The sequence below is a fragment of the Myripristis murdjan genome, chromosome 6 (genome assembly GCF_902150065.1).
Source record: "Myripristis murdjan chromosome 6, fMyrMur1.1, whole genome shotgun sequence".
NCBI classification, from domain to species: Eukaryota; Metazoa; Chordata; class Actinopteri; order Holocentriformes; family Holocentridae; genus Myripristis; species Myripristis murdjan.
The window spans coordinates 32,862,082-32,889,983 of NC_043985.1; the positions used below are offsets into that span (position 1 = coordinate 32,862,082).

Sequence of the window (27,902 nt, forward strand, 5' to 3'; positions counted from 1 at the left end):
GAACACCACTGCGTTTTTAGCTTTTTCACGTGTCGGTCCTCCACAGGACAGCTCAGCCTGTTGCACAACTCATCCCCCTCTAGTCTGTGAAGCCACAAACACTGGACGTTGGCCTCCAAAATGAGATTTCGACCTTTTAAGAAAACTGACAGCTTCAAAAAAATAAATAAATAAAATAAACCTGAAGAATGGAATGATTTGATATTAGGATTGTTTTCTGAATCCTCCTCTAGTTTGTGTCTGTAAAGTTTGACGAGGCTGTGATTCTCCTAGAGGTCACTAGAGGTCATTTTCTCCAGCGACGTCCAGTTTGACAAAAGTCTCTGCCTGCAGTGAAATGGCTGCTATGGGGGCCAACATCATCACACAGGAATCAAATGTGGCTCATTGAATCCACAAGAGTCTCAGCTTTCCAGTCAAAGCCAACTGATGCAGCTCCAAGACTGTTTAGGCCCCAGTCTGCACACACACACCATTTTACAACAGGCCACAAGAACACATGTGGACTGCAGGCTTTGGGGCCCAAACTGCATGGGATTAGCGGTTATCTTTACTTTAAATCAATTCAGTAATAATAAAAAATAAATTGATTAGAAAATCATGAAACAAAAGAATCGCAATACTTAAGTGAACTGATTTTTTCACCAACCCAAGAAATATAAATTATTAAAACGATAATAATTGTTTCTCTCTGGTCTCATATCTGGGTTTGGACGTGACCGCAGGCATCATCTCATAAAACTCATCTCGTTGACAAAGTTCAAATATTCTGTCCACAAAGCCAGTCTCACTGTTTCAAATTTAGTAACTGCACAAATTAAACTTGTCTTTCTATTTATTAAGAAATCTCAACATGTCTGACTGACACCTCATAGACAGATCGCTCATGGCTCAGTGAGCGTTGGTTGTATTTTGCAGGTTCTCTGGTTCAGGAGGTCCAACATGTTTTAGCCGTAAGTATTATGGTGCCTTCACTTGCTGGCTGTAAGGTCCGACATCCAGGACTTCCAAGTCGGCTGCACTGAAGTGCTATTTTGTCACAAAATCAAACCCCAAAGGTAAATGATAAAAAGCATGAGCGGCTACAGAGGCTGCAGCTTTGTGAGTTAGAGGATTGTTCTGTGTTGGCAGCGGTTTGGTCTGTAGTTACATAACGAGCAGCCGGAGGCGTCACACCGATTTGACATCACAGACTAGAGTTTTATTTCTCAGGCTTGGTTAGGAGAGAGGTGTCATGCAGAAAACGACTGCCCTGAGCCTTAAAGGTGCACCATGCAAAATTACTGAGGGTTCATTTAGGAAGAGGAACTAAACCCCAAACCCAAGCCTGTGTGAAGCCTGGCCTGCTCTGGTGAAAAGCGGGTGCTGGGTCTTTGGTCTGCCACCAGAGACTGGGCACCCACTCTTCATCATTAGAAGTCAGGTGTCACACAGATTTGGGTGTGGGTGTGTAGCTCCCAGCCAATCACAGCGCAGTGCAGTGCCAGATTGATAGCACCACGTCCAATAGGAAGCTGTGAAAAAGGAAATCTAGTGAGGAGAAACAACAAGCAGACAAAACTCATCTCACAATGAGAGTGAATCTGGGCTTGGCTTTCGCCGGCTGATGAAGAGAAACGTATTGTTGGCCTGTTTCCTGTTGGACAGAGAGGTGCCGACGGGACAATTTTTTTTCCTTGGACAGCAACATCACATTTAAGGCAGATATTTGATTCTGCCGCCAGCTTAGCCAGGAAGGAGGAGCCAGCTTTGTCCAATGGTGTGTTTATGAACCACAACAACAAATCCTGTTCATTCTGCCTTTAAATGAGGACACTTTAGACTCAGCTGTCAAAAAAACGCTGAATTAGCATGTAATTTGATGGTTGAATCTGTATAGTTCTCGATTCACTGATGCGTTTCATGATTATTCCATTTTTTTTTTTCAGTTGACTGTACAGGGTCCTCACTAAAATCAACCCTCCGCAATTTTGCATAGTGCACCTTTAAGATTAATGTATGACATTTCTTGAATTGAGTGGTGTTCCTCTTTAACTGTATGGCAGTGACTGGAGGGAGTGCAGGAGAGCTTCAGATGGAGTGAGATCTAAACTCACATATGGAGACAAAAACAGAGGAAAAGACGCTGACATGAAGCCCGGTTGTGGACGTATGAATCCTGTGCAGATCTGAGCGCTGGCTGAAGTTAGTCTGCAAGCATTTAAACATTACACTGAGCACAGCTGGGATCCTGAAAGCATCACGCGGTGCCTTTGAACTGAGGACAGCGATTTGTCCTCAAAGTACTGTGGAACATTAGCTGGCAAGCTCTGGATTCTGTCTTCAAATGACATTGTTTTTATTTGTGTGTGTGTGTGTGTGTGTGTGTGTGTGTGTGTGTGTGTGTGTGTGTGTGTGTGTGTGTGTGTCCTCTCCAGACTGGATGTTGCAATCTTAGTTTGAAGGGAAAAAACAGTGAAAAGTGCTGCTCGTGTGTCTAAGTGTTTCTACTTTGTCTGATGTGAGTTAATTCCAACAAACCAGAGCTGGAGGCAAAATGAGCGAATGTGGACTGAAGTGTCAACAGCAGCAGGTAAAGTGAACACAACTACTTTGTTAAGACTTGATTAATAAGCTTGGACTTGCCCTTGGCATCAGGGAAAAGACTAGACTTTTGTGCAAAACGAGTCCAGCGCTAACTGCTCTGGCAAACGGACAAGAACAGAGGAAACAGGCCGTGGAAGACCGCAGTGCTTCTCACATCATCGCATGAAATACACAAAGCAAAGGGCTCTCCCGGAATATATTATAATCTAACACTGAATCAGTTAATAACGAACATTTAAAGTACATTTTCCCCTGTAAGGCATGACGGAAACACCAGCAACATTCATGATGAATTCAAACAACACGGTGTCAGTCTGTCAGAAGTCTGTCACATTACAGAAGAAGGAGCGAGCGCTTCCGGAGAGGAAATCCGAGTCCGTTTCAGACTGTGATACTGTCGGCGTTAGGCTGTTGTACTCGACAACTTAGTAGAAAAGAGAAGAAAAATAAAAAGTGCAAGTGGCCTGAGCAGAAAAACAACACAGGCGTCTCCACTCAGCTGCAGGGAAAACCAGAGTCTCAGAGGGTCAAAGGTCAGGCAGGAAGCTCCAACACCAGGAGCAGCCGCCTGGATTTATACAGTGACGGAATATGAACAAGAAAACACAAAAAATATTCGTAAAATTCAGGAAAAAAAAGTGTTAAGAGTTGGCAGACAAACTGCTCCTGCCTGATGACCTGTCAGTCCACTCTGAGGGGCTCACCGTCTCGATGGGGTCGATCTGAGGAAAAACCACGAAACACAGCCGCTGGCCCACGAACGTGGCGGTCTCTGCACAGAAACACAGCAACAGGTCAGCAAACAGCGCTGCTCGAACTCCACCTCCTCATTCAACAGCTGAAACGTTTGGTCTCATGCAGTCATGAAGGAAGACTTCAGCATTTTGGGCAAAATCCCATTTTCCCAGGCTGAAACCACTCTTTATTTTATTCTAAATTCCAAGACATGTATTTCAAATCCACTGTGTAAATCTTCAAAGCCCTTGTAGGGGTTATTTTTTCTTTCTGACGGCGCCAGGCTAACGACTCCCATAGACTTCAAGTCTTCATGCTAAGCTAACAGGAAATGCTACCCATAGGAACTGGTCTCAGTCTGTCAGGAAAAGGGGATTTTGCCCAAAACGTTGGAGTGTTCCTTTAAGCAAAAAGCCTGCTGTGTTTTTTGTAGTATGTATTTTTTGTATTTCTAACATTGCTAATCAAGAAAGCAAGATCTACAATGCATTTCTCCTCCTATGTTCCATAGCACCACCACCAAACCAGTTTCACATGTCTTTTACAAATATAAAACACCTTTAATAAACAAGCAGAAACTGTTCTACAAATTTAAAATGTGCTTATCAGACAAACACATAACAGATATCTGATACATCATGCTTCCCAAAATACAAAGAGGACAAGAAGTTTCACGAGACTTTTGGCACAATCCAAGATTTTCCCACAAAAGTCTTAAGTGTTTTTCTTCCAACGTCTTTCCAGGTTTTGACTGACCCAAGACTGATACCTGCCAAAGCATGAGGCCGAAACCTGGTCCTTCTATTATTAAACTGCAGGATCTGGTCCTTCTGATAGGAATTTAATGTAGTTTGATTTCATACTGTATTTATTTTGGAATTTATCATGTCCATAAGAATATGCACCAGTACGTGTTATGAAAATAGTTAAATTTAACATTCAGTGCAGAGATATCAGTATTGTTATCAACCTTCAAAAATTCATATTTGTCAAACTCTGGACAGCATTTCAGAAACAGCCACTCACCGATGAAGTCATAGATGCACTTTGGTTTTTCTTTCCAGTGGACACCCAGGAAATAGACGGGGACGCCGGTGAGCATGATGACCAGGCCGACGCCACAAACCACGGGCTCCGAGTACAGGCTGAAGCCGAGCAGCAGCGCCCAGAACAGCAGGTAGCACACCGGGACCAGGAGGTTCACCTGAAACACAGGCAGGAAAAAAACATCTGTATAACAAAAAGAAGAAGTATTTTTTTTAATGTTCTTATGACTTTAAAAGTGTGCAGATCTGGGGACCTTGATGGGTCTGTACAGGTTGGGCTTCTTCCATCGGTAGTAGAGCAGGCCTGCGATGGTGACGCCGTACGACAGGTAGTTGATGAAGGAAACGTAGTTGATCAAGTTGTGAGTTTCTCCGATGCAAAGGATAACAATGGTGGCAGTGCACTGGAAAAAAAACAGCAAGGGATGGTAAAATGACAGAATAAATACTAGAAAAGAATTGCTCTGAATTGCAAGAATACCTGCATGTTGAATTATGCAGAGAAAATAAAAGCTTGGTTTTAAAGCCAAGATAAAATGAGACAGAACTGAGCACCATGTTCAAACACGAGGCGGCTCATAAAATGAACTCCATTGGCTGATTGGTCAATTGCTCCAATGATCAGTTATTGATTTTGTGGTTGTTGGTTCTGTAGCTTGATGCTCTGTACACTAAAGAGAGGTGTCAGCTGTGAACTGGCTCCCCCTAGTGGTGAGCTGGATCAGTACAGCACCATTCATACTCAAATCAGTTCAAAGTGCTCTGCATGGGCATAGAAATGCATGAATAAAAACTAAACATGAAAACATGAGACGTTTAAAATCTGTAAAAGCGGAACATTTTAAAAGCAATAAAAGACAAAACAAAGCAGGAAAAGTTTAAAAATGATAAAGGTAGAAACAAAACAAGAACAAAAAAGAAATTACTTTGTGATTTAAAGGTGGTTATGTGTGTATTTTTTGGGTAAGCTGCAGGAAACAGAAGGGCAGGCTAATTGCAGCAGTTTTAAAGTCTGTTCTTTGACATGGAAGCTTTCCCTCACTATACATCAGTGATTATAAACTGGCGTCCCGCAGGCCACATCCAGCCAGCCAAAGCCTTTCACCCGGCCCGCAGAATATTACAGAATTCAGAAAATGTGAGGAGGAAAAGAATTCTTTCAGGTTTTTAGGAGATCTAGCATTCCTCTGGGCCTCATTCACGAAGCGTTCTTAAGAACAAAGTTACTCTTAAAACCCACCTACGCAGTTACCCCGATTTCCCAATTTCCCTTTCGGAGATCAATAAAGCATTTCTGATTGTGATTGTGATTTCAAGAAGATTATGGCATTCACTAATATAAATATTGTTATTTGGGGTTTGTTCTTAGGTAAGACTGATTATTGCATTTCCTTCAGTTCTACAATTGTATAATATTATAGGATTTAAATTACAATAATATTTACATCATTTATAATATTTTTCATAATTATTTTTATTATTTTACAAGGCATTATGATCTTTTAAAATAACCAAACACTAACATTTCAGTGTCGATAAAACGCCATGCGCCTTCAGGACAGTGGGAACACATGTGAACAATCCTTCAGTTTAAGAATACGTCATGAATCTGACGAATGCTTTTCTCAGGACCTTTCTTAAGAAGAAATGTAAGAAAAACCTTAGGAGATATTGGTGAATGTTGTAAGATGAGGGTGTACGTACGCAGACCAGCAGGGCAGGGATCGGTGTGCACTTCTTGAAGTGAATCATGGCCAGCAGGCTGGGCAGATGACCCTCTCTGGCTCCAGAGAAGCACAACCTGCAGGGATAAAAAAAAAAAAATTAAATAAAAATAAAAATTAAATGTGCTGTCAGTCATGTTGGTGGTGTGTGTGGATGGACGGCTCCAACATGGTGGGCGGCTGATCTGACCTGGAGGAAGTGAACAGGTACCCGTTGATTCCTCCGAAGGTGGACAGAGCGACGGAGATGGGCATGATGACGGAGAACATTCCCAGCAGCTTCTCCCCGAATGTCTGCACAGCAACAAGACAAAGAGTCAGTGATATTTCTGCAGATAGGGTCATGTCCTCTAAGCTCTCAAAGCATATTCTGTGCACAAACTCAACCGATGTGAGATATGAGAAGTCAAAATAGGGCTGGGATGATCCTTTAAAGGATGCCTTCGTCTTAAAACCAGTTATCTTTGCTTGTATATTGTAAATGTCAGCATCAAAAGAAGCTGTTTCCCATAGCATCACAGTATTTCAAATCCCATGAGAATATTTGCTCCATCTATTGTCCAGGTATCGTGACCTTTATCCTTTAATGTCCTTACTGTACTTTATAAAGTTGATAATCTAAGAACCGCATCTTTTCTACTTTCGACTTCTGGACAACAGCATCAGTTCCTCGCCTAGTGGAAACTGCTAATGTGAAGCCGCGCCCGGTGGGTTTGACTCAGCGTTCAGCCACATTACTCACTACAGCCACAGCATTGGATGACAGCAGCTCCTCGGGCGACATGGAGGAGAAATAGGCGATGTTGGTGAGGGTGTACACAAACGTCACCAATGGAATGGAGATGTAGATGGCACGAGGTAGATTCCTGACCGGGGCAACACATCATGTACAGACAATAAAGTCAAAAGCATCTGGGAAAATATGATTTCACTGTGCAGGGTCAGAAATTAAAGGGGGGACTTTCAAGGACAAAAAAATGCCCTTGGACCCTCGTAACAGCCCGTGAAATTAAAAGGTGAAGATATAGAGGCTTTTGGATCTTACTGCAAGTCCTAATTGTACAAGTGAGATTAGTTACTGTATTAGTACCAATGTCTGTCAATACAAATGTATTTTTCCATACTTTATAAGGCCCAAATTCTCCTTAAAATCAAATGCAAGTGACAAAAACGCTCTCTGGAGAAAACAAAGTTAATTTCTTACCCTGCTGAGGGAAGATAAAGAAAAGGGTTGAAATGGAAGCTGAATATTACAAATGCCACCGCACTGAAATGTGTGTGGAATGTGTGTGTGTGTGTGTGTGTGCTATGGAGTAGGTATTCACCGTCTGGGTTCAACCACCTCCTCCGTCACATAGTTGAGGAAGTTCCAGCCGCTGAAGGCGAAGGAGGCCTGCAGGAAGGCGAGGGCGATCTGCCCGACTGATGGCGGCCGGTCCTGCTCGAAGGCCACCTGAGGAGTTAATGTCTCGTAGTTCCCTGGTGGACGAAAACACACGATCCTCAGAAAAGACACTTTAAGTAGAGGGGAGAGCAGAGTCCGTCCTGTCAGATCTAACTGCTCCCCTTCACCTTGAACTCAACTCTCTGCCCTCTCTATTCCTGTTTCAGATGCAAAATAATATGGATCAGAAGGTCATAGTTTGGACAATTTGCATCTGTTTTTGCTCATTTGTGACTGTAAATTCAATGTAAGGAGAAAAAAGCTGTGTAATTAGCCATAAATCCTAGTTTTTTAAAGGTCCAGTACAATGAAAATATCACTTCACAATTTCATGGAATAATTTAACAAGGGACTTTTTTATGTATAGTTATAATAAAATTACAACTATCAGAGCTGTGGAAATTTGGAAAAACTCTCCTCTGGTTGTCAACATTTTCAATTCCACATCTCTCTCTGGTGTTAATGATGTCACACACAACCAGGTTTTAACAAATGCTCTGATTGGTCGGTGAAAGTCTTACCATTGAAGATCTGGACCAGGCCGACCACGATGATGAGGCCCAGAGCCATGAGCTTCCCCACGGTGAAGATGTCCTGGATCCTGGTGGCCAGGCGGACGCTGGAGCAGTTCACCCAGGTCAGGAACACTGAGCACAAAACACACCGCGTTAGCACCAGGGGCCAGGCCTGTACCGAACCCAGACCCTGAGCTGTGTGTGCAAGGGGCCGGGGTTAAACTAAAGCCAGGTGTACACAATGTGAGGGCTGTCCCAGAAGAAAGGTGACTAATGTGGAAGAAACGTGGTCATATGTTTGGTCGTGGCTCCAAAGCGGTGGTCCTACGTCGCTCTGGTTAAAAGATGGCCGTTGTGACCAAAGATAGCCTACGACTAAATTCTGCCCGTGTCAGAACCAACCAATAGGAACGCAGCATAAAATGATGCATAAACACAACAAAATGTTTGGGATTCCAACAAGAAAGACAACAACCAGCTCCTCCTTGTCTTCCTCCTCTTTTTTGGATTTTTGTCCAGACACATTAATGCCACTTAATATTAATAGTGAATATTAATTAATTAATATCACTATTGCAAGGCTCATTTCTTGCTGAGCTTCATTGTTTACCAATACAGTGATGCACAAGGATGACGTATGCTGATGATGTTTTCTTGTATATTGACTTGCGTCGTAGCCAATACGATCAGTCGGTGTGATCTTCACACAGTCGACATACATCAAACTTGATTTTGTACTCAAGTTTGTTAGATCCATGTTGCACAGTGTAGCTTGCAATAAACGCGGTGAGGACTCACAGTCTATAGATGCTATAAGAGGAAGCAATAGAGAAGAGCATCACCCTACATCACCCTGCCTCACCTTGCGTCGCCCTGTATCACGTTTACAGAAATACTGGAGAAAACACTGAATCCTGGGGATTTCATTGGATCTTTGTCATTTAAATCCCTGCATGCTGACACAAAATATCAGCGACTGTCAGCTTCAGTCTGAATACATCAGTGTCAGTGTCAGTGTCATTATCGGCCTTCGAGCAGCCACATCGGTCCAACCACAGAGCGGGATCCGGTGCTGGTGTTGTTGCCGGTGGTGGGCGGCAGCAGCCGGTTGCCATGGGAGGCAGGAATGTGGGAAACGGGCGAGTGAGGGAGGGCGTGATTGTTTCACCTCGTCCATCATTGTCATTGGCTTTGCCTCTCTCTCTCTCATGGTGGCCTGGCTCTCAAACACAAAGGGGAGCTGTCAGCCCCCAGAAACAAACCACTTCCGATGCGAGGGTGAACAAAACGTGGCGAGGTCCCTGAAGAGGCCGGACAGAGCTCACGTTTCAGCAACCAGCTCCAAAAACAAGTGTGAATGATGCCGTCAGAGGCCAGGAACCGCCCGCTGCCTCGCAGGCCTCTGCCGGCTCGACCACGACGCGGTCAGACGCTATTGGCTCGTTGGAAAGACGACAAGGCTGCTTGGATTAAAAGGGATCAGTGAAGGTACTCTCATCCGTGACAGGGAGCTCTTTAGAGCCCTGACACTTCAACACTGACTAATGTAAAGCCAATAACTTCTGCAGCGCTGGGCCTGAAAAACAATAAGATCCTCCATAAAGGCTGCTCAGTCTCCGTTCAAGTCCCAGCAAGCTCCAATGCTATGAGCCTTCTAAAAACCCCAGTTCAGCATTTATTACTTTTTGTGAATCCATTTTTCATGTGAACATCTAAAATTAGGCCTTGAAGATGGAAGAAACTCTCTCCAGGTCTTACATCCCATCAACGATCAAAAGCCAGCATGGCGTTTCAGGAAATCTTGTTTTCCCTCTTGTATTTACATTTTCTATAAAACATTTTCGTGCTGAATGACGTTTATGACCTTTCGCCCGTGAACACTGTTGACATCGTGTTGAATATTTTAAAGATGTATGTGCGCCGCTGAGAACAGAGGCATTCTTTTCTCTCCGGCAGACCGTTTTGGAGAAATGATTCAGCTTCTGCTCCAGTGACTTCAGCCCATACAGACTCTAAGGTGCTAACTGGTGCAGCTCAGCATGTGGACTGGTAAATCCACATCCCCAGTGTGAAATGCTGAATATACTGCAGGCCGAGCAAATTTTCCTTGCAGCCAGTATGACCAAAAATGTCTCATTATACTGCATTTGAATCAGTAAATCAATAGGAATGTTGAATAAAATGAGGGGGGAAATTGTGAGAGCTAGCATGTTCCTTTAAATTGAAGGTAGGTAAAAGTAATTAAGGTAAATTAATAAGTCATTTAATTTCCATTGATTTTTTTTTTTTTTTAATCAATCCCCACAAACATTTCTATCAATTTTTCATTCTTCCCGTATAGTTTCAATTACCCTTGACTCAGTTTTATATTTTCTCATTTGAGCCTGGGCTTTTTACAAACTGTATTCAGCATCAGCCTTTGTTTTCTGGACCACAGAAAGCCAACATCCCCCCTCAGCCTGTTTTCCAGGCCTGCTGCCCTCCTTCCTCCAGAGACTCCATGCATTTTTTACTACAGCCACCACCAAGTTTTAAAAAGCTTCCCGGCAACTGTTACATAAGGAATTTAACATGTGACTTGTCTGTTTCCCTGTGCTGCACATGCCAAATGAATGGACCTGTATATGAGGGGAACCTGCAGTGAATTACAATTAATAACAGTGGAGGAATCCTTCATTTCCAAAGATGCACTAACTCAAAAGAATGATCGGACACCAGCAACAGCATCTACACCAAGTAACCGTGTTTTTCCCAAAGACAGCAGACAAACCATCCCACCACATTTCAACACTGCACTGCACACTGTAATAATGTGACGGTTTTGGCATTGCAGAGTCTGACATTTTGACCTCTCATCACAGAGATAGAGCACCAATAAGTCCTGCCCAAAGACAGGAAAATATTCCATCACACTGCACTGGGTTATTAATAAGATCGAAGGAAATATCTAAAAGCTCTAAAAACAAGGTCAAGAGTCCAGAATCACATTTTTATGAGATCCAAACAGGAATAACTGAGTCTTTAAGAGGAGCAGAGCTCATATAGGCAATAAAACCCAGAACGTCAGGAGGAGCTGCAGAATGCTCATACTCATGATATCACTCACGTTCAGCCAGGATGTTGACTGTGCTGTTTTAAGCTCAGTAATCTTTAAAGTTTAAAATTTGTCTTGTAATGTGGCTTCATGTGGCTCTGTTGTGGCCATAAATATAATTTTTCCCACCCTGCTGTAGTTTGTCAGCTGTAACCTGGATATTTTGAATATACAGAATATTGAATATTGAATATAGAATATTGAAGAAAGAGGAATTTAAACACCATCTCAGTTAAGGCTTCCTATCTTTCATTCACTGTGAGACTATTTTGCTATTCTGAATCCCTCTTCAGATCTAATGGACACTGGGACACTGGTTAATATTTTAAGTGTAATTTTCTGGACAGGATTCAGGATTAATGACAGCTGCTCCTGATTTGGGACAGTCCCAAGTTTTTTAGGACACCCGGTCACCCTATGAGGTGGATATACAGGGTGTCCACAAAGTCTCTTTACAATTTAAAAATCTATTACAAAACAATTGATGAGGTACAGTATGTTAATCAGATTTGTTCTATGCACTCAGTGGTTATCAAAGTTTTTCGTGTAGATATCGTGTATGGATGAGGCTCTGCTACAGCGGACATGGCAAGAAATCGAGCACTGTCTTGATGTGCTTTGTGCAACTAATGGTGCCCAAAAACTTCAATATCTACTCCGCATTTTGTAATAATTTCCACAGATTTGTCTATTCATTTGCTTTTGTAATAAATTTGTTAAATTGTAAAGAGACTTTATGGACACCCTGTGTGACTAAGTTGGAGGCTTGATTACAGAGAAGGAGGTGGGTAAACTCACTACAGATTTCTACAGCTCCACAACACCCTCCACTACACTAGGCCCACTGGCTCTGTCATATTTAGCTGCACTGCTTTTGATGCATTGCCACTATCACCTCAGTACTGCCTCCCTCAGCTCAGTCGATCAGATTTAGGACTCACTGTACATGCAGGGCTTTTAAACGCTCTTACCTTTAATTATAGGTGCTATCAGGACAATCGGTGTCATTTTTAAATTCAGAAAAGCATCATCCATCCCATGTTTTGTCAGAATCAAAGCAGAGGTGTCTGAGATGTCACATTTGACGGACAGATAGATGGACACTGCCGTGAAAAATGCCACTTTTGCCTCAGCCCTGTATATTTTCCTATAGATTTAAGAATGTGAGATGCTTCGTCACACCTTTAACTAAACCTGCTGGGGAGACGGGATTCAAGCGTTTTCCCTGTGCTGCACCGCTGCGGGTGGAAAAACACTCACAGAGACAGGTGGTGGACAGCATCCGTGTTGCCATGTAGGGAGGGACGCAGTTTGGGAAGACGGGTTGCAGGACGTAGCTGGAGAAGGTGAGGGCGATGACGGCCAGCGTGGTCGGGTACATGATGAGCACAGCGCTCCACAGCAGCAGAAACCTGCAGGAGAGCAGGGTAACATGTCATGAGTGGGCTGTTGATTCAGGTGGAAGGGTGTGAAGTCCTGATCTTAGTCTTGCTGTCTCTCTCTTAGATGAACACAGTTTTTGCTCCATTTTTTTGTGTGTATTTTTGTGTATGTGTGCATGGATGTTCCTGTTTATAAGCAGATTTTCGCTGCTTACTTCATTGTTTTTGTATGAGCTGGTGCTATACAAATAAAATTTGAATACATTTGGATTGAATTGCTGCCCGATGAGCGCCGGGATAGGCACCAGCATCTCCCGCACCCCTTACAAGGATAAGCAGTATGAAAAATGAATGAATGAATGAATGAATGAACTGAATTGAATTTGCCCACTGGGTCGGCACCTATTGCACACCTGTTTGGCCATGAAGGGGTCTCCTTCTCGAGATTTCTTCCATTTTTCCCTGTTGAATCTGTGGATTTTGGGGATTTTTTTTCTTGCCTGCTGTGAGGATTAAAGGCAGGGTGTGCAGGGCCTGTTGAGCCCTTTAAGGCTGTAAAAACTGATTTTGAGCTCTAAATAAACTTGAAACTTGAAACTTACACTTCAAGTCAGTCATCAGTGAACAGATTTGGGGATTTAGTTGTAAATAAAATAGGCACAGCCTGAGGGAAACACAGAATATTTGGGATTTTGGGCATAAAAACGGTCAGATTTGAGCAGATTAAGTTTCATCTTAAAATGAAGCAAGCAGACAGAGTCATAGGTGTGACACACAGACGCTGTTGTTTCCCCAACTGGCCACAAGGGGGCAGTTAGGCTAACTGTGAGTGTGTGAGTGAGGGAGTGAGCAAAGTTTTATTATACAGCACTTTTACAAAGTGCTTCACATGCAGAAAAAAAGCAAATGCACAGAAAAAGCAAACACAAAAAAATAATTCTTTGAGAAAAAAGAGCACAGAGAGACATATAGATCTTAAGTCAATCCAAAGATCTTCAACATCTATGTAAAGGCCTAGTAGTTCAGTTTGTGTTCCGTTGTGTGGTTTTGTGCATGAGTTTTGAATGTTCACAGTCAAATCTGAAATTTAAAAAAAAAAAAAAGAAAACCTCTGATTAGTGAAATGAGTCTTAAAACAGTCCAGAGGTTCAGTAAAACAAACTATTGGGGAAGATTATTCCAGATTATATTATTAGATTATTAGATATTAGGGCTGAAACTGCATGGGTCACCTTTTGTTTTGTATTTGGAGGAGCGGGGTGGATAAAAAAGGCCAAGATTCGGAGGATGGGAGCAGTTGAGAAGTGGAAAAAGGAGATTGTAGATATAACTGCGGGCAAGGTCATGTCGTGCTTTATCTGTGCTCAATTTAATCTCATAGTTTCTTCTGAAAGTGAGTGAGGGAGATACTTTCCAGGTCCGTGAGTAGCTCAGACATCACACTTTAATCCAAACATTTGAAGGCCAACATCAGACCTTCTCACTCACCCCATCAGACCTCCGAATATCTCGGTGACGTAGGAGTAATCGCCTCCAGATTTGGGGATGGTGACTCCCAGTTCCGCGTAGCAGAGCGAGCCCAGGGCGGCGATGCAGCCTCCCAGCACCCAGACCACCAACGCCAAGCCCACCGAGCCCGAGTGCTCCAGGACGCCCTTGGGAGAGATGAAGATGCCAGAGCCGATGATGTTCCCTGTGGAGAGGAGAAGGAGGAGGAGGAGGAGGAGGAGGAGGAAGACCTCAGTACAAGTCACTGCAGCAGCACACTGGGTATCTGGCTGCTGTAAGAGTGCACGAGTATCTCAAAACACAGAGTAACAACCAGACTGGAGACAAATAATGTTTTACACTATGACGCAGGAAAATGGCACCTCCGAAAACGTGACCACCATGCAGTTTGGAGGTTTTCAAATATATTTTGATGGGATTTTATAAACCCAGGGGATGCAGAGTTTGTCTCAGTCCACAGAGAAGGACGGAACAACCCTTCAGCTGCAGTAAAACCATGAAAACGACCAAAACTAAAATGTCCAGTTATGCCTTGATTGATATGCCTTGATTTTTTCACACCAACTTCTGTGACAGCCAGACATACAGACACACAGACAGACAGATAGATAGACAGATAGAATTGTTGGTGGTGGGTTTGAGACTTTTCCACCCCAATGAGTGAAAATCAGGGGAGAAACAGAAATAAAACTCACAGAAAGGAGTTTAAAATCATGATGTCGCTTGCTTTCCCTGTCTACATGGATGGCAGTAAACCTATGTAATCTGGTTTATTTCATATTGATCCAAATCACTCTCAACCCGCCTGATGACTCTGAGGGCTGCTGGGACTGTGGGGCGAGCCCGGCCAAACGCCCCGAACTTTCCCGCAGTTTATATGGAGGCTGTGAGAGCGAGAGAGGAGGTAAAGGCCATTAATCCCTCTGGCCAAGCCTCAGTATGCATTATGTAGCGTACCAGCACATCCAACACATTCAGACTACAGCGCTACCAGTAGCACAGCAGAAGGCAGCCAAGTGGCACAGACGGCCATTACATAACCAGACATAAATTATCCAGTCTGAGCGGCGGAGGTGGGAAGAGGCCGGCTCACCTTCTGCATCATTTTTACAAGCTGCACTGTTTCCTCTGCCGCTGCCAAAATCCCAGCCAGGACAGAGGAGCAGGAAAACCACACGCTGCACGTTTGACAGAGAAAGGATGTACGAGAAGGGCTACTGTCTGGGACTCTTCACTGGTACTTATTTATGTGTTCCCTTTTTGTTGCATGGATTAAAATCCCGTTGTTGAAGTTTCAGAGAAAATAAAAGTCATTGCCCACCCTATCACAGTTTGGGAAAATTCACATTTTGATTTTTTTCAGATTTGCTATGTTATAAGTTATAGTGATTGTAAAGCAATGGGCTATAGTGTCTTTTAGACCTTGAAAACACATTTCACACTGTACTCTGATGAAGAGTCCAGTCTGAACGCTAAAGTGCCACAGAGCCCTCTCAGATCTGGATAAAAGGCTTTAACTCATTTTTACAAAATCTTAAGAGTCTTAAGAGACACAAAAAATACAATTTATGACTTTTGACTAAATAATAAGGCATTTTGAACAAATGTTTGCAAGTACAGCTGTTTAGCCCAAATAAAACTAATGTTGTGGGTTATTTATTTATTTATTTTTTGACAGCATGGAGTGGTTTGCATAGAACTCACACAAAAACTGCAATGCAGTTTGTAAAAAACACAGGTTTGCAAGTTAATACTTTTCCTTTTCACTGTACTTTCAACTCTGTTCAATTCCCAAATCATGACAAGTTTTACACTGGGAGGAAAGTTTGATTTTATTTAACTGAAATCAAAAGCTAACCTGAACCAAACTGCTTTAGCGGCCAAACTGAACCTTTTCGTGTCTCCAGCAGCTGGAGAACAGAAAAGTCCTGCTGCTGATTCTGTCCTGGTGGAGGAACCGAGCTTCACTGCATTCCTGTACACAACATGTAGGCCTAAGTCGTGTTTTGGCTTTGTACTTCATGAAATGACAAGAGTAATCTTCAGTAGGCTTTATTTTAATATTTTTACCCCGCTAGCAAAGATGGTCATATCGATCCACCAACATGTCCTGAAATGGATCGGGCTCATTGAGGACATTCATGCTCCCCAGGAGATGAACCATGTCATTTCTGCTGATCTGACCTTTCCTGTTGCACTAACCATCAGGCCCAAAATGCCATCTGAGGGCACAAAGTATCAAAAAAAGTAATTAGTGGATTGCCATATTTGTGAATGCATTCATATTCACCAAAGGAAGATTTCTCTTGATGGTGGTGACCTCTGACCTTTCCTTGTATGCAGCATCACTCTAAATGTAATGGACATATTGCCAAATGTATTTATCGCCCTCAATCACAGTTAGTCATAAAGGGCTGTGCCCACAGGTCATGGACAACAAAATGACACCTGTGACCTGAGAGAAAACTTCTACAAATCCCCAGAACCAACAGCAGGGAAACGACAGAAATCTTGGGAAGGACCACAGAGAGGGGAAAGCCCTGCCTCCAGGCCGACCAGCGATCACTGTGTTGACTCTAATCAATTAAAACCAAATCATTAACTCTCATCAGATAAAATCAGATAGTTATATATTACAAAAGAAAGCGAAAAACAGAAAGAGAGAACATGAAAATGTGAGGTCAAGCTGTTATTTGAAGTGTAATCATGCTCCCCAGAGAAGGATCCCTGTTGATTTTGGTGAAATTTGCAAAAAGTCAAATTTACACAACATATCATTTAATCTAAGGAGTGGATTAAGATAAAAAATAAACACATTGAACTGACTTCACTGTAATTTATTGTGAGGAAACGGTGTGTTTTGTTTGTTGTTTGTTGTGTCCTCAGGTTCACTTGGCATAGCCTTCACAGGTGAGACTAACACAAGCAGGTCACACAAGCCATTACAACATTTTTTTTTAAAAAAAAGGGAACACTGTACAAAATTCCATTATTAAAAATATTCCATGGTTAAGATTACAGAGCGACAAGCAGCTGACGGAAACTTCCAGGTGGTGCTCGAGGAGTTTGACTTACAAATTGCCATGAGATTTGATGAGCATATCCATGCTCCCCAAAGTAAGACTCCTCTTGATTTTGATGACCCTATGACCTTTGCTCTGTTAACATTGTCACGTGTTAATTCTTAATCCCATGAGGGCCGGCGCTACGTTAACCCTTTGAAACCCGAGCAAATCCACCTGATTCCTTTCAAAACGTGAGGAGAAGGTGATGAGCAAACCAGCAAGAAACGAGCCAAAAATTATAAAGAAATTAATGACAAGTTACAAGGAAGTGACCAGAAAATTACAAGTTACAAAAGAAGGAGGGTTATTAAAACTTTACTGGAAAATTGGCAAAAAAAAAAAAAAAAAAGTTCAAAAAATACATTAAAAATATTTATAATTATTATAAATATACAGTATATTTAAAATAAAAATTACCCCAAAATTTTTGTTTTAAAAAATCCCCCAAAAAATGAAAAAATAAAAATAAAATCTTTCAAAATTAAAGCCTGCCCACAGGCTCCTGGGTTTCAAAGGGTCAGTTAATAGAAACTAGTTTGAATTCTCTGTCCTCTCATCTTTTGTTTTTAGAACTGCAGGGAAAGAACGTGAGGACATGAGACTCAAGGTAACATTTACTCAGAGTGATTACTTACTTTTCCTTTTCATTCAAACACATTTTTACAGTAGCAACTTATTTCTACTTGAGTAAAACTTCAAAACTGCAGTATTAGTACTTGAGCAGAATATCTGAATACTTTTTCCACCCTGATAATCAGCCTGTTGTCTCTCTGTTGTCTAACCACCATTAATAAATGGCAAACTGATAGCTTTTTAAACTTTAGTTTATAGCTCTTTTACTTCTGACAAACAGTGAAATGTTTACTACATATTATGTTATTTTTGTTAGTTTATCATCAGATAAATGTGCAGTAAAAAGTGCAATATTTTGCTCTAAAATGTAGGAAAAGTCTAAAGTGACACAAAATGGAAATGCTGGATGAGTGAAGGTGTTTCATTAAATGCACTTAGTTACTCTCCATATGCATCGATGGTGTGTGTTGTGGTGTGAGCAGGGCCAAATGTCATGTCTATGTTTAACACTGCTAATTACTAATTACTAGTAACTACGAGTAGTAATCAGTATTAATTATCATTTCACTGTTCGTTATCAGCAAAATAACTATTAACTATAGTTTAATTAGCTATAAATGTACTATGTGAGAATGATGGTTATTATAATGTTTTACCTTCTGTTTCATTCTGTTCTACTCTATTCTACTCCAGTCTATTCTGTCCACACGACACATGGCTTGCGGTGCTGAGCTTGCTCACAGTGAGCACAGCAGCCAGCTCGCTCGCCCGCTCGCTCTGCTCTCTCTCTCTGAATGGAAAGGTGCTTCAGCATTCTGCACACAAGATCTTGCTCTTGTTTGGAAAAGGATTTTCACTAAAATATCCGGCTGAGACGAGAGCACAGAGAGCCCGGTGGGCTGAGAACTGGACCCGCCGCTGGGAAGGTCACAGGTTCGAAGCCCACAGCAGTCGCTGGGTCCTGGTCCAGCCAAAGCCCCGAGCCCTGTTGGCTTTACTTGCTGCGAGTCACTGTGGATAAGAGCTAAATGTCTGAAATACAAGGGAGCTGTATAATGATCCTCTAGGCTTAAGTGCCTCTGAGCAGGTTGCTGCGGCTTAACAGACAAAGATGCAGGGACATATTTATATATTTACATTAACTGGCATTATTGTTACTGAGCAGCTTTCTGTGTGTTTGTAAAATCAGTAATTCCTCTTTGCCTTAAGTGTGTTTTCGCTGCAGTTTTGTGCCTGACTCCATCTGAGAGTTCATCCGTTCCAGAGAACAGATTAAACTCACAAAGTGACAAACTGTGTTTCCATTCCCAGAGAAGGGAAGAGGAATCTGCCGCCACTTAGTTTGTCTCCTTTATGTTGTCATTTCACATTTTTCCACTTCAAAAGACTTTTTACTCCGACTGCATTATCAATCACGCTTCTTACTGCCACTGAAGCAAATTTTTACACCAGAACTATAACTGCTACTGAAGTAAAATTCCAGCAAGCCACTAATCCTACTTCAACAAAATGTTTTATTTCTCTTTCTGCTGCTGAAGAGGGAAAACACACGATGGAACCTGAGCAGCAGGTAGCGGTGATGTGTTTAAAGGAACAGTTCATCCAAAATGAAAATCCAGGCATTATCTATCTACTCTCCCCAGTGTCAGTGGACAATCTAGAACAGGTAGGACACCAAATGCACAGTGTGCTAGTGAAAATTAGATCCAGACGTTTTGTAACCAAACAAGTGCACTCCAGGTCCAAAAGTCCAACATTTACTTTATTATCTCCTTGATTTTGTAGGCCAACTGTTGGTGTGACACAGAACTGAACGCTTTAGGTCCCTGAGGAAACCCTCTGTGTGTCACGGAGGAAAATAGATTATCAGGTGAATGTTGTACTTCTGGACACACAATGCAATTATCTGGTTACAAAACACTTGGATTCTGGAGAAAGTTTATGGACCTTTTTCATTTTTTGGACCTGTAAAGTGATGGTCGCATCAAGGACAATAGTTTGGTGAGGGTGTCCAGGTGGCTCGGGCGGCTAGGACACGCACTCAGGAGCTGCAAGGTCAAGTAGCAGTGATGTCAAATCCAGACTCCTGAAAAGTGTTTATTAAAGCCACAAAATCAAATTTCCATAGCTTGTCAGAGGGATGAGATGGAGCTATGGGAGTCTGATGATCCTACCAACTTGCAGTGACATCAGGATGAGGTGAACTACTCCTTTAAGTGGAAGCAGGCACGACAAGGGTCTGACAGCCTCTGAGGTTTTTGCTGTCTGCTGTGGAAGCTGCAGGCAGAAAACCAGCTTCCTGCTCACCTCTCCACTGTAAACTTTCCAACTGACCCAAAAATGCGCTTTAGAGAGGACACTACAAATATGAGTGGAAAAAAAATCAATTCCAAATCTATATTTATGTATGTAATGTAATGTTCTGTGGATCTCACATTGCATGATTGCAGTGATGCTGCAGGAGATGAAATGTACCACTAAGTCACTACAGAGCACCACAACCAGACTGAGTCACTATTTATAGCCCATCCCGCATGAATATTATAGGAATACAAGACATGCTGCAGCAGACAACTGATGCATCCACCCTGACAGCTCTCCACCAATCACCTGCAAAAATAAAAGCCCTTCTGCGGGGGGAGAGGACGCCAGCCTGGGTGCAGCCCGAGTTGCCGTGCAGGTGGAGGCAAAGTGTTGCGGTGGCTGTCGGTGCGTCCAGCCCAGCGCTCCCTGCAGGCCTCTCCGCCCCCGGCAGGAGGATATGATGCACATTTACTGTGCTTACATGTATTTAAAGCCCCCTGCCTTCCATTCTGCTCCAGCAAACAATGTTCTTCTGCTTGACAGCCGGTCTGCTTCTGGACTTCACATGTTTTAGCCACGTAAGCACTTGAGGAAGACTCCCAACTCTGTTAAGGTCTCAAACCAACAATATGGAGTCCCTCATTTTTCTATGAGCAATGCTAAGAAAACTCCACTGTGGGTGCCTTTTATTTTATTTGGCCGAATCATTCACAATAATGAATATCCAAAGGGGAAGAAGCACTACAGTGACTTTTCTTTATTATTTAGCAGCATGCAGCAGCCTCTGTGCCAGCTCACACGACTCTCTCAAAGTTGTGCAGGATAGGAAATAAAAAGCCCTGAGTGATTCCAAGTTGCAGCGGGCTTGTTTTCCTCACCTATGATGATGGTGCAGGCGCTCAGCAGCCCGATCTCCTTCTTCAGAGTCACCCTGTCGGGGATTTTCGGTTTCTTCTTGGCATCCTTGGCGGTGCTGCGCGGCTCCTGCCGGGAGCAGGCACCGCTGCTGGTCCTGTGTCCATCCATGTCCTGCCCGGTCCGGTCCGGTCCGTCCAGTCTGTCCTCCCAGTCCTCCTGTCCTCTCCTCACTCCGTATTCATGCAGACTGAATGGGCTGCGCTTGCGCAACAACCTGCCGCTGTCCAGGGTAGAATGTTAAATACCCAGGACCCGTGAGGCGTTCAGGGACTCTGGGAGCAACATCACTGCTGCGTTCAAGGCCAATAACCAGAGATGGAAGAACAACTAAAAACGTCCCACTCAAGTACAAATACTGTCAGTTTACTGGTATTTTATCAGAGAGGGGAAAAACAGTTACTATATATTTGTATTTGTATTTGTGATTAGTTTTTATTTTTTTATTTCGCTTTAAATTTGTTCCCAGTTCAGTTTAGCTGCTCATGTCAGTTTAGTTTAATTATTTAAAACTGTTTTATTTTTCCATTCAAAGTCCTGATCATACACCTCACATCAGTTTGATACCATGATTTTGCCCCCATCAAAAAGGGGGCCAGGGGACATGTTTAGCCATGTTGGTCATACCAATCGATTGACAATCCTTACAACTTATTTTTCATTGAAAAGGGGACTAATCAGGCTTTCTAACGGTATAAAAGACAACACCAATCGGTATTGTTAAATGGGAGAAATGATCAACTGAAAAAATATTGCAAGGGATTTTGTCAAAAAAAAATTGGTCGCTTCCCACACAATTACCAGTGTCACTCATTCCAGAAATGCAGGATCCTTACAAGTTGTATCTCACTGGAAAGAGGACGAATCAGGCTTTACAACGGTATAAGATACAACACTATTGGGTATAAATAAAGGGGAGAAATTATAGATTGAAAAAGCGGTGCAGAACTTTTTTTGCCTAGTGTATTATATCAGCCTAAAAATGTTGAAAACTCTTGTTCAATAACAAGAAGGTGAACTGACTTCAGGTGCCATTGTAAATAAGAATTTGTTCTAATGACTTGCCTGGTTAAATAAAGGTTATAACAACAACAACAACGATAATAAAGTGAGTTTTGTCATCACTGGAGAAAATGCTGTGTTCAAGTCTTGTGGAAATAACAACACTGACAGCTCAGAGCAGCAAAATGTTGGTGTTTGCTGGCTTGAAATCATCTGAAACCACCCAACCATTAAATATCTCATTAAATATCAAAAAAGCTGCTGTATCTGATATTATGTGACGCCAAAAAGAACATGCCTTAATCCATAATTGAGACGTTACCAGCTGCTTCATTTGGATTTAAAGACTTGTAAACACACTTTTTGAAGTGTCTCTGTAACACTCAAGAGACTTTGTGGTGACTTTTATTTTATTTTTTATTTTTATCTCCTGCTGAATTAAATTAATCCTGTAACTGTATAGCTTTGTTACAATTGGAATGTATTTTTATAGGAACCTTTTAAAAGACTCCACAAACTCCACCTCTCCTCCGGACGTTTCACATTAACTGTTAACCTCCTTTAACATAACATTAGTCCTGCCAGGCCTAATGCCCCAAAATCAATTATTGACATGCTCATTTATATTTGATGAGGATGGTAAACACACACACACACACACACGCGCGCGCACACACACACACATGCCTCAGATGGAGCAGGTGAGTTTGCTGCATGTAACACAAATCACACACAAACAAAAACCTAACAAACAAGAAAACATGCGAATGAAAAAGGAAGAAATTAAAACAAGAGCAACGTGATGCTGCAAAGGGTAAATATTAATTTACTGTCGTTGCAAGTGTCAAATGAAGACAGCTGCTAATAAAAAGTGTTTAAACAGAAAATATTTCAGTCAGTGGAAACTTATCACTCATTTTGATGCATCAGTTGGCCACTTTTGGATTTCTTTCTTGTTTTTTCCCCTCATCCAGTATGACAATTATGGTTGGATTCAGTATAATGGACCTGAATCCACATGTGAGTGATGACCAGTGAAACACTGAGCTGACACCAGTCCAGTTCATCAACACAGAGTCAAGAACTGGCAGACAGAAGCCGCTGAAAACAGTCAGACAGTGTGACTGTTGGTCATTACACGTATGAATGTTGTCCCAACATAAGTCAATACTCTATTTTATTATAAAACATGGAAAAATATTTGTTGACTTCATAATATTCACTCCCACACACCCAGATATACCAAAGTGGTCTCTATATGTGATGCTAAATTCTCATTCACTGAGAAACAAACAAACAAAAAGAGTAAATTTTAATTTAGTCTCATCTTCAGTGTTCAAATGTCCCAAACTCTTCCAGTGCAATAAAGTGCGTGTTCATTAAATCCATCCTTGATAAATATAAAGACGCCCTCATCCCCCCTCAGGTCCCAGCAGCAGTGGGCTTGTGCAGGAAGTTGTGGATGGCGTGGGCGGCGGCGTGGCCCACGACAGGCTCCAGCTCGGCGGCGGCAGCGTTGCTCAGCTGCTGCAGGCTGGGGAAGTGCTGCAGCAGGGCGAGGGCTTTGACCCGGCCCACCCCGGGCACCTGCTGCACCAGGGCCAGCAACACGGGCTCCAGCAGCCGCAACGAGCTCTTCCGCCTGAACGGGTTCTCCCGGCCCTCACCTTGAACCTGCAGGGACACAGAGACACAGCACAGCATGCTGGGAAATCAGCAGCAGACACCAGACAACAGGCAGGAAGTTTATGACTTTACACACAGAGAGCCAGCCATGGTTCAATGTCCTGCTCTGCTGCAAACATCCCACTGGCTGCTAATAAAAACACTGAGAACATCTGCTCAGTGTTGGAATCTGAAATCTGTGGCATTTAGAAAATTACTGGGAAAAGAAAAAAAAACACTCCTCCACCACTAAACTGGCGAGGAGGAGGGCGTCTTGGTGAATGAAAATCCTCGCTAAAACATGAAACTGTTGGTGATGCATCTTCATTTTCTGAAAACAATGATGTCAGAGCGTCATGTGATCAAGCAGATTGCCAGTGGCGCTGCAGTGTCGACATGCTTTTGGAGAACGGCCTGAAATCAGTGTGAAGACATTGCATTTTTTAATTTTACCTGGTTTACTGCTGACATGGCCTAACAACAGATACACACTTTCATACCCCACAACAGCCAGCTGACAAAACAACAAATTATGAACCAATGAAGATGCATGTAAAGATATGAGCATGTGGTATAAAACCATGGTTTATAACATGACTTTTACTGTATTTTACAATGACAGAATTGAGACGAATGATTAGGCAGGGCCAATGCATTGATATTATATCAATATTGTTATATTAAACTAGATATCCTCTGGGATTTTGGCTACTGTAATACTGTGACATGCCGTACATGTTGTCTTCTCTTTGATTTAAAGGGAGCATTACAGTAAAGGGAATGTAGTTTTCTGAATTAATCTGACTGTTCAAATGTGGTGTGTGGTTCGTGGTTCAATGCATAACATATATACACAAGTATCATATAACATATCAGATATACACCTGAGGCTAACTATGAAATGCCAAAATCAACTAAAAGAAAAACTACAGTGTGTAAATGTCTTATGAAAGCACCAATAGTCATCCTAATATCTTCCCAACATTGATACTGAGGTACTCCAAAGATATTGTGATATTTAATTTTGTCCACGCTCAATCAATCAAACAAAGCAAGTGCGTCTCGACTTACAATCTGTGCGATGAGCTGCGACGCCTCCGTCTGCCCGCTGATGGGCAGCAGAGTCAGGCCGAGGTCAAACACCACAAACTTCTGCACGGAGGAGAAGTACTGCTCGCTGAGCCGGGTCTTCTCCAGCAGCACCATCTCTTGCAGACTGCTGTTGGCCTGCAGAGCCAAGCATGGATCAGATCAGACACCATAATGTGGATGAAGAAGGGATTATTATATATTTTTTAAAATCAGAATATGGGTTTCAGGAAAACTCCTACGTCTGACGATAAATTAATTCTTCCAACACATACTCACATTCCTGTAGCGGACCAGCTTCCTTTTGTAGCTGGTTCCTGCTATAACATCGCATTCAGACACGTAGAGGATGCAGCTTTTGTTAGGCAGGTGGAAATCCACCACACCCAGCTCTTTCTCAAAGGCAATTTTCACACCTCCACCTGTAACGGAAAAAAAAGACAAATTAAATGAATATCAGCGGAAATCAACAGTCAACTTCAGGCTGAAAAAATTCTTCATCTGTGGCAGGAGAGAGTGACGGAGGTTGCAGTAAATCAGTGACTTTATTTCCTCCAGAGGGGAAACTGCGTTGCATTCACTTGTTTTGTCCGAGGATAAACAATAACCAACATGAGTTTTATGCAATTTGAGAATCTATTTTAACAAACAGCATTTACACAGACATCACTCAGGCAGTGCCAGCAAGTGGACCTTGTTGTATTATTGTGAAAAACCCTGATAATCAGAACCAGAAACAGAAATACTTTATTGATTCACGAGAGGAAACTGGGTCACTTGCAGTTGCTCAAATTCTCTATAGAAGAATTGAATTATAAGAAATGGGGGGAAAAAAATGAAAGAAAGAGATCAAAAAAAATATGTGCCTTAAAAATAAAAATAATAATAATAATAATACTTAAAAATACAACATATAAGTATTTCTTTATGGAAAAATATGTGCCTTAATCCTACAAAAATGTCACAACAACGAATACAGAAATAGAACTGAGCAGAAGTATACCTATATACACCACATATACTAGGGTCTAAGGACAGAGGATGTTGTACTTTCTGTAAAGCCCTTTGGGACGAATTTGTAATTTGTGATCCTGGGCTATATAAATAAATAAAATTGAATTGAAATGAATATACACAGAAGAACTGCACTGCTGAACTTTTGTCAAATCATACAGTTAATAATTTTGATTACTGCATTTAAATAGGAATGCCAAATGGCTGCACAATTTCTCATTGCCCCCTCTTTGACAGTCATGTTTTAAGCTTTTTTTTCTGTATTGCGTCCTACAATACAGAAAGTCACAACGAGGTCCATTCAAATATCTAGCATTTTAAGGTTATATTGCTCATCGGCGAAAATAAAACGAAACACGGGGTTTTTTAAGACTTCTACGAGACGCACTTCCGCCTCTCAAACGGGGCAAAAAAACAACCCAAGCTAACTATAAATGGCATTGCCTTTGCTTTTTTTAGTTCAAGAAACACGTGATATATGCTTTTAAGTTTGTAATTCAATTGAATTACCCTTTAAGCTTTGTATGAGCGCAGAGCTTCTCCATCTCTCGTTGGCGATGATGTGTCCGTAAGGAGGAGCCGCACTCAGCAAAACGGGCGATTTACTCTCCATTCACCTTCATGCAGATCCTCTTCAACAGTATTCACGTAGCTAAATGTATATTTTAACAATACTCGTTTAGTGTATAGCTTTAACAGCTTGGTTAAAGAGTGTCGGTGTAACTTATCAACATGTCTGTTGTGTTTTTCTTGCCTCCAAACGCTCAAATCTCTTCCTCCTGTGCGTCGCCTTGGTGTCAGAGACGCTCCGGTGTCTCTGTGCCGCCTGCTGCTGGACGGGAGGGGAAACACAACTGCTACTGCTTCTTCCTCCTCCTCCTCCTCCTGTTCTTTTTCTTCTCCTACAAGAGTGTGTAACATCACGTCGTTTTACTCTATTTCTTAAATTTAACCCACCAACCTTGTGTCTCTTAAGAACTTAAATAGTGCCTTCCTGGTAAATTCTGATCCCCACTCTCTCTCCTTCTGTTCCCAGTGACCCTGTCAAACTCCATTCCCGTCCCGCTTCTCTGACTTTATTTACTCTGAAACCCTTCTATATCGTCTTTGTGAGTGCTGCAGTCCAGTCTTCCTCAACACCACAGTTTTGTATTTTGTGATAACACCTTCCCTTCAGGTCTTCCCCCCACCTTTCCTGCCATAACTCCATCCCTTTCCTCTTAATCGCAGACTTTCCTTCTCCTTTCCCAAGTGGAACTGGTGATGTTATTTCCAGTTTACCAGCAGCCTCGTTTCCTCCTGTGCTGGTACCCAACAAAACTGGTTTATGAGGCTCAGTGTTGCAGCTGTTTTCTGCCTCAGGGGTTAAATATTTTTCCCATTTTTTTTCTTGGTGAGTCTTAAAGCCAGGTCATGCTTCTATTCAGTGTTTGTGGTGTTAAAGGTGTGAAAGGTGAACCGCAAGGGGTATGTGTACTTCCATTGGAGAACCACTGGGTTAATAGTCCCATTTAAATGCTCCTTTGTTAATTTGGTAAAACTATTAGGGCAGATTAGGGCCATTATAAGGGGAAAAAATTACAAAGCCAGTGGAGCAGGGGTACTGAGAAAAAAAAAAAATCGGAATTTCCGAGATTAAAGTCGAAAATTTACCAGAAAAACTCAGATATTCTATGAGATTTAAGTGGTAAATTTGCCAGAAAAAACTCACAAATTTATAAGAGAAAAAATCTGAACTTCAGAATTCTGAAAAACTCAGAATTTCTGTAACTTTATGAGGAAAAAAACTCACAAATATATGACAATTTTTTTTTATCAAAGAATTTTTTGGGGGAGGGGGTCAAGAAGCCACATCGCTTCACCTCGCAAAGCTGGATCAACCTGTTTTAACTGAATTTTTATCCTGCACATTTGTGACTTCATAATCTCAGAAAAAAATACTCAGAAAAACAGTCATATGTGAAACTAATCGAGCGATCAATAAAGTTTTAATGAATTAAAAAAAAAAAAAAAAACACTGTAGTGCCCCCTGGCGGTCGGACTCCACTTCTCCTCAAGTGTCGACGCCCGGGAAGAACAAAAAAACTAGAGCTTGTCCCTTGTCGTTAAAATCTCCTGTTTGAGAAAACTTCGGCTTCCTGGTCAAATCTTGCAACGGACAAAGGCAAGTGGATAAAACAAAGTGCCGACATTGCTCAGCTGAGATCGGGTACGTTCACAGCAACACGACAAACATGCTG

The 27,902-nt window shown here is 42.1% G+C and overlaps 3 protein-coding genes across 3 annotated transcripts in view; 1 reads left to right on the forward strand and 2 right to left on the reverse strand.

The window, feature by feature from the left end:
- Positions 1-3,227: 3,227 nt before the first annotated feature.
- slc7a10b (solute carrier family 7 member 10b) lies at positions 3,228-21,003 on the reverse strand. The gene is made up of 11 exons (XM_030054256.1): positions 20,856-21,003; positions 14,015-14,219; positions 12,405-12,556; positions 8,057-8,182; positions 7,417-7,570; positions 6,834-6,957; positions 6,282-6,385; positions 6,072-6,168; positions 4,622-4,771; positions 4,348-4,525; positions 3,228-3,358 (listed from the first exon to the last, which is right to left on the reverse strand). Exons 1-11 carry the CDS (start codon positions 21,001-21,003, stop codon positions 3,228-3,230), a joined length of 1,569 nt encoding a protein of 522 aa, XP_029910116.1.
- Positions 21,004-23,054: 2,051 nt separating this feature from the next.
- Positions 23,055-26,556, reverse strand: faap24 (FA core complex associated protein 24). The gene is made up of 5 exons (XM_030053073.1): positions 26,417-26,556; positions 26,173-26,314; positions 24,928-25,070; positions 24,631-24,786; positions 23,055-23,568 (listed from the first exon to the last, which is right to left on the reverse strand). Exons 2-5 carry the CDS (start codon positions 26,273-26,275, stop codon positions 23,317-23,319), a joined length of 654 nt encoding a protein of 217 aa, XP_029908933.1. The 5' UTR covers positions 26,276-26,314; positions 26,417-26,556; the 3' UTR covers positions 23,055-23,316.
- Positions 26,557-27,740: 1,184 nt separating this feature from the next.
- The window catches only part of tdrd12 (tudor domain containing 12), a 33,415-nt gene continuing 33,253 nt past the window's right edge, over positions 27,741-27,902 (forward strand). Inside the window, exon 1 of the mRNA XM_030053048.1 lies at positions 27,741-27,871. The gene's annotated coding sequence lies outside the window, so the exon portion shown is untranslated. The remainder of the gene's footprint in view (positions 27,872-27,902) is intronic.

Coding starts and splice junctions, on each gene's coding strand:
- slc7a10b (XM_030054256.1), bottom strand. CDS start 21,003: ATGGATGGACACAGGACCAGCAGCGGTGCCTGCTCCCGGCAGGAGCCG. Junction 14,220..20,855: donor CGCCTGCACCATCATCATAG/GTGAGGAAAACA, acceptor TCCTCTCCACAG/GGAACATCATCGGCTCTGGC. Junction 12,557..14,014: donor ATATTCGGAGGTCTGATGGG/GTGAGTGAGAAG, acceptor GCTCTCCTGCAG/GTTTCTGCTGCTGTGGAGCG.
- faap24 (XM_030053073.1), bottom strand. CDS start 26,275: ATGGAGAGTAAATCGCCCGTTTTGCTGAGTGCGGCTCCTCCTTACGGA. Junction 25,071..26,172: donor GCTCATACAAAGCTTAAAGG/GTAATTCAATTG, acceptor TTTCCGTTACAG/GTGGAGGTGTGAAAATTGCC. Junction 23,569..24,630: donor CGCAGCTCATCGCACAGATT/GTAAGTCGAGAC, acceptor GTGTCCCTGCAG/GTTCAAGGTGAGGGCCGGGA.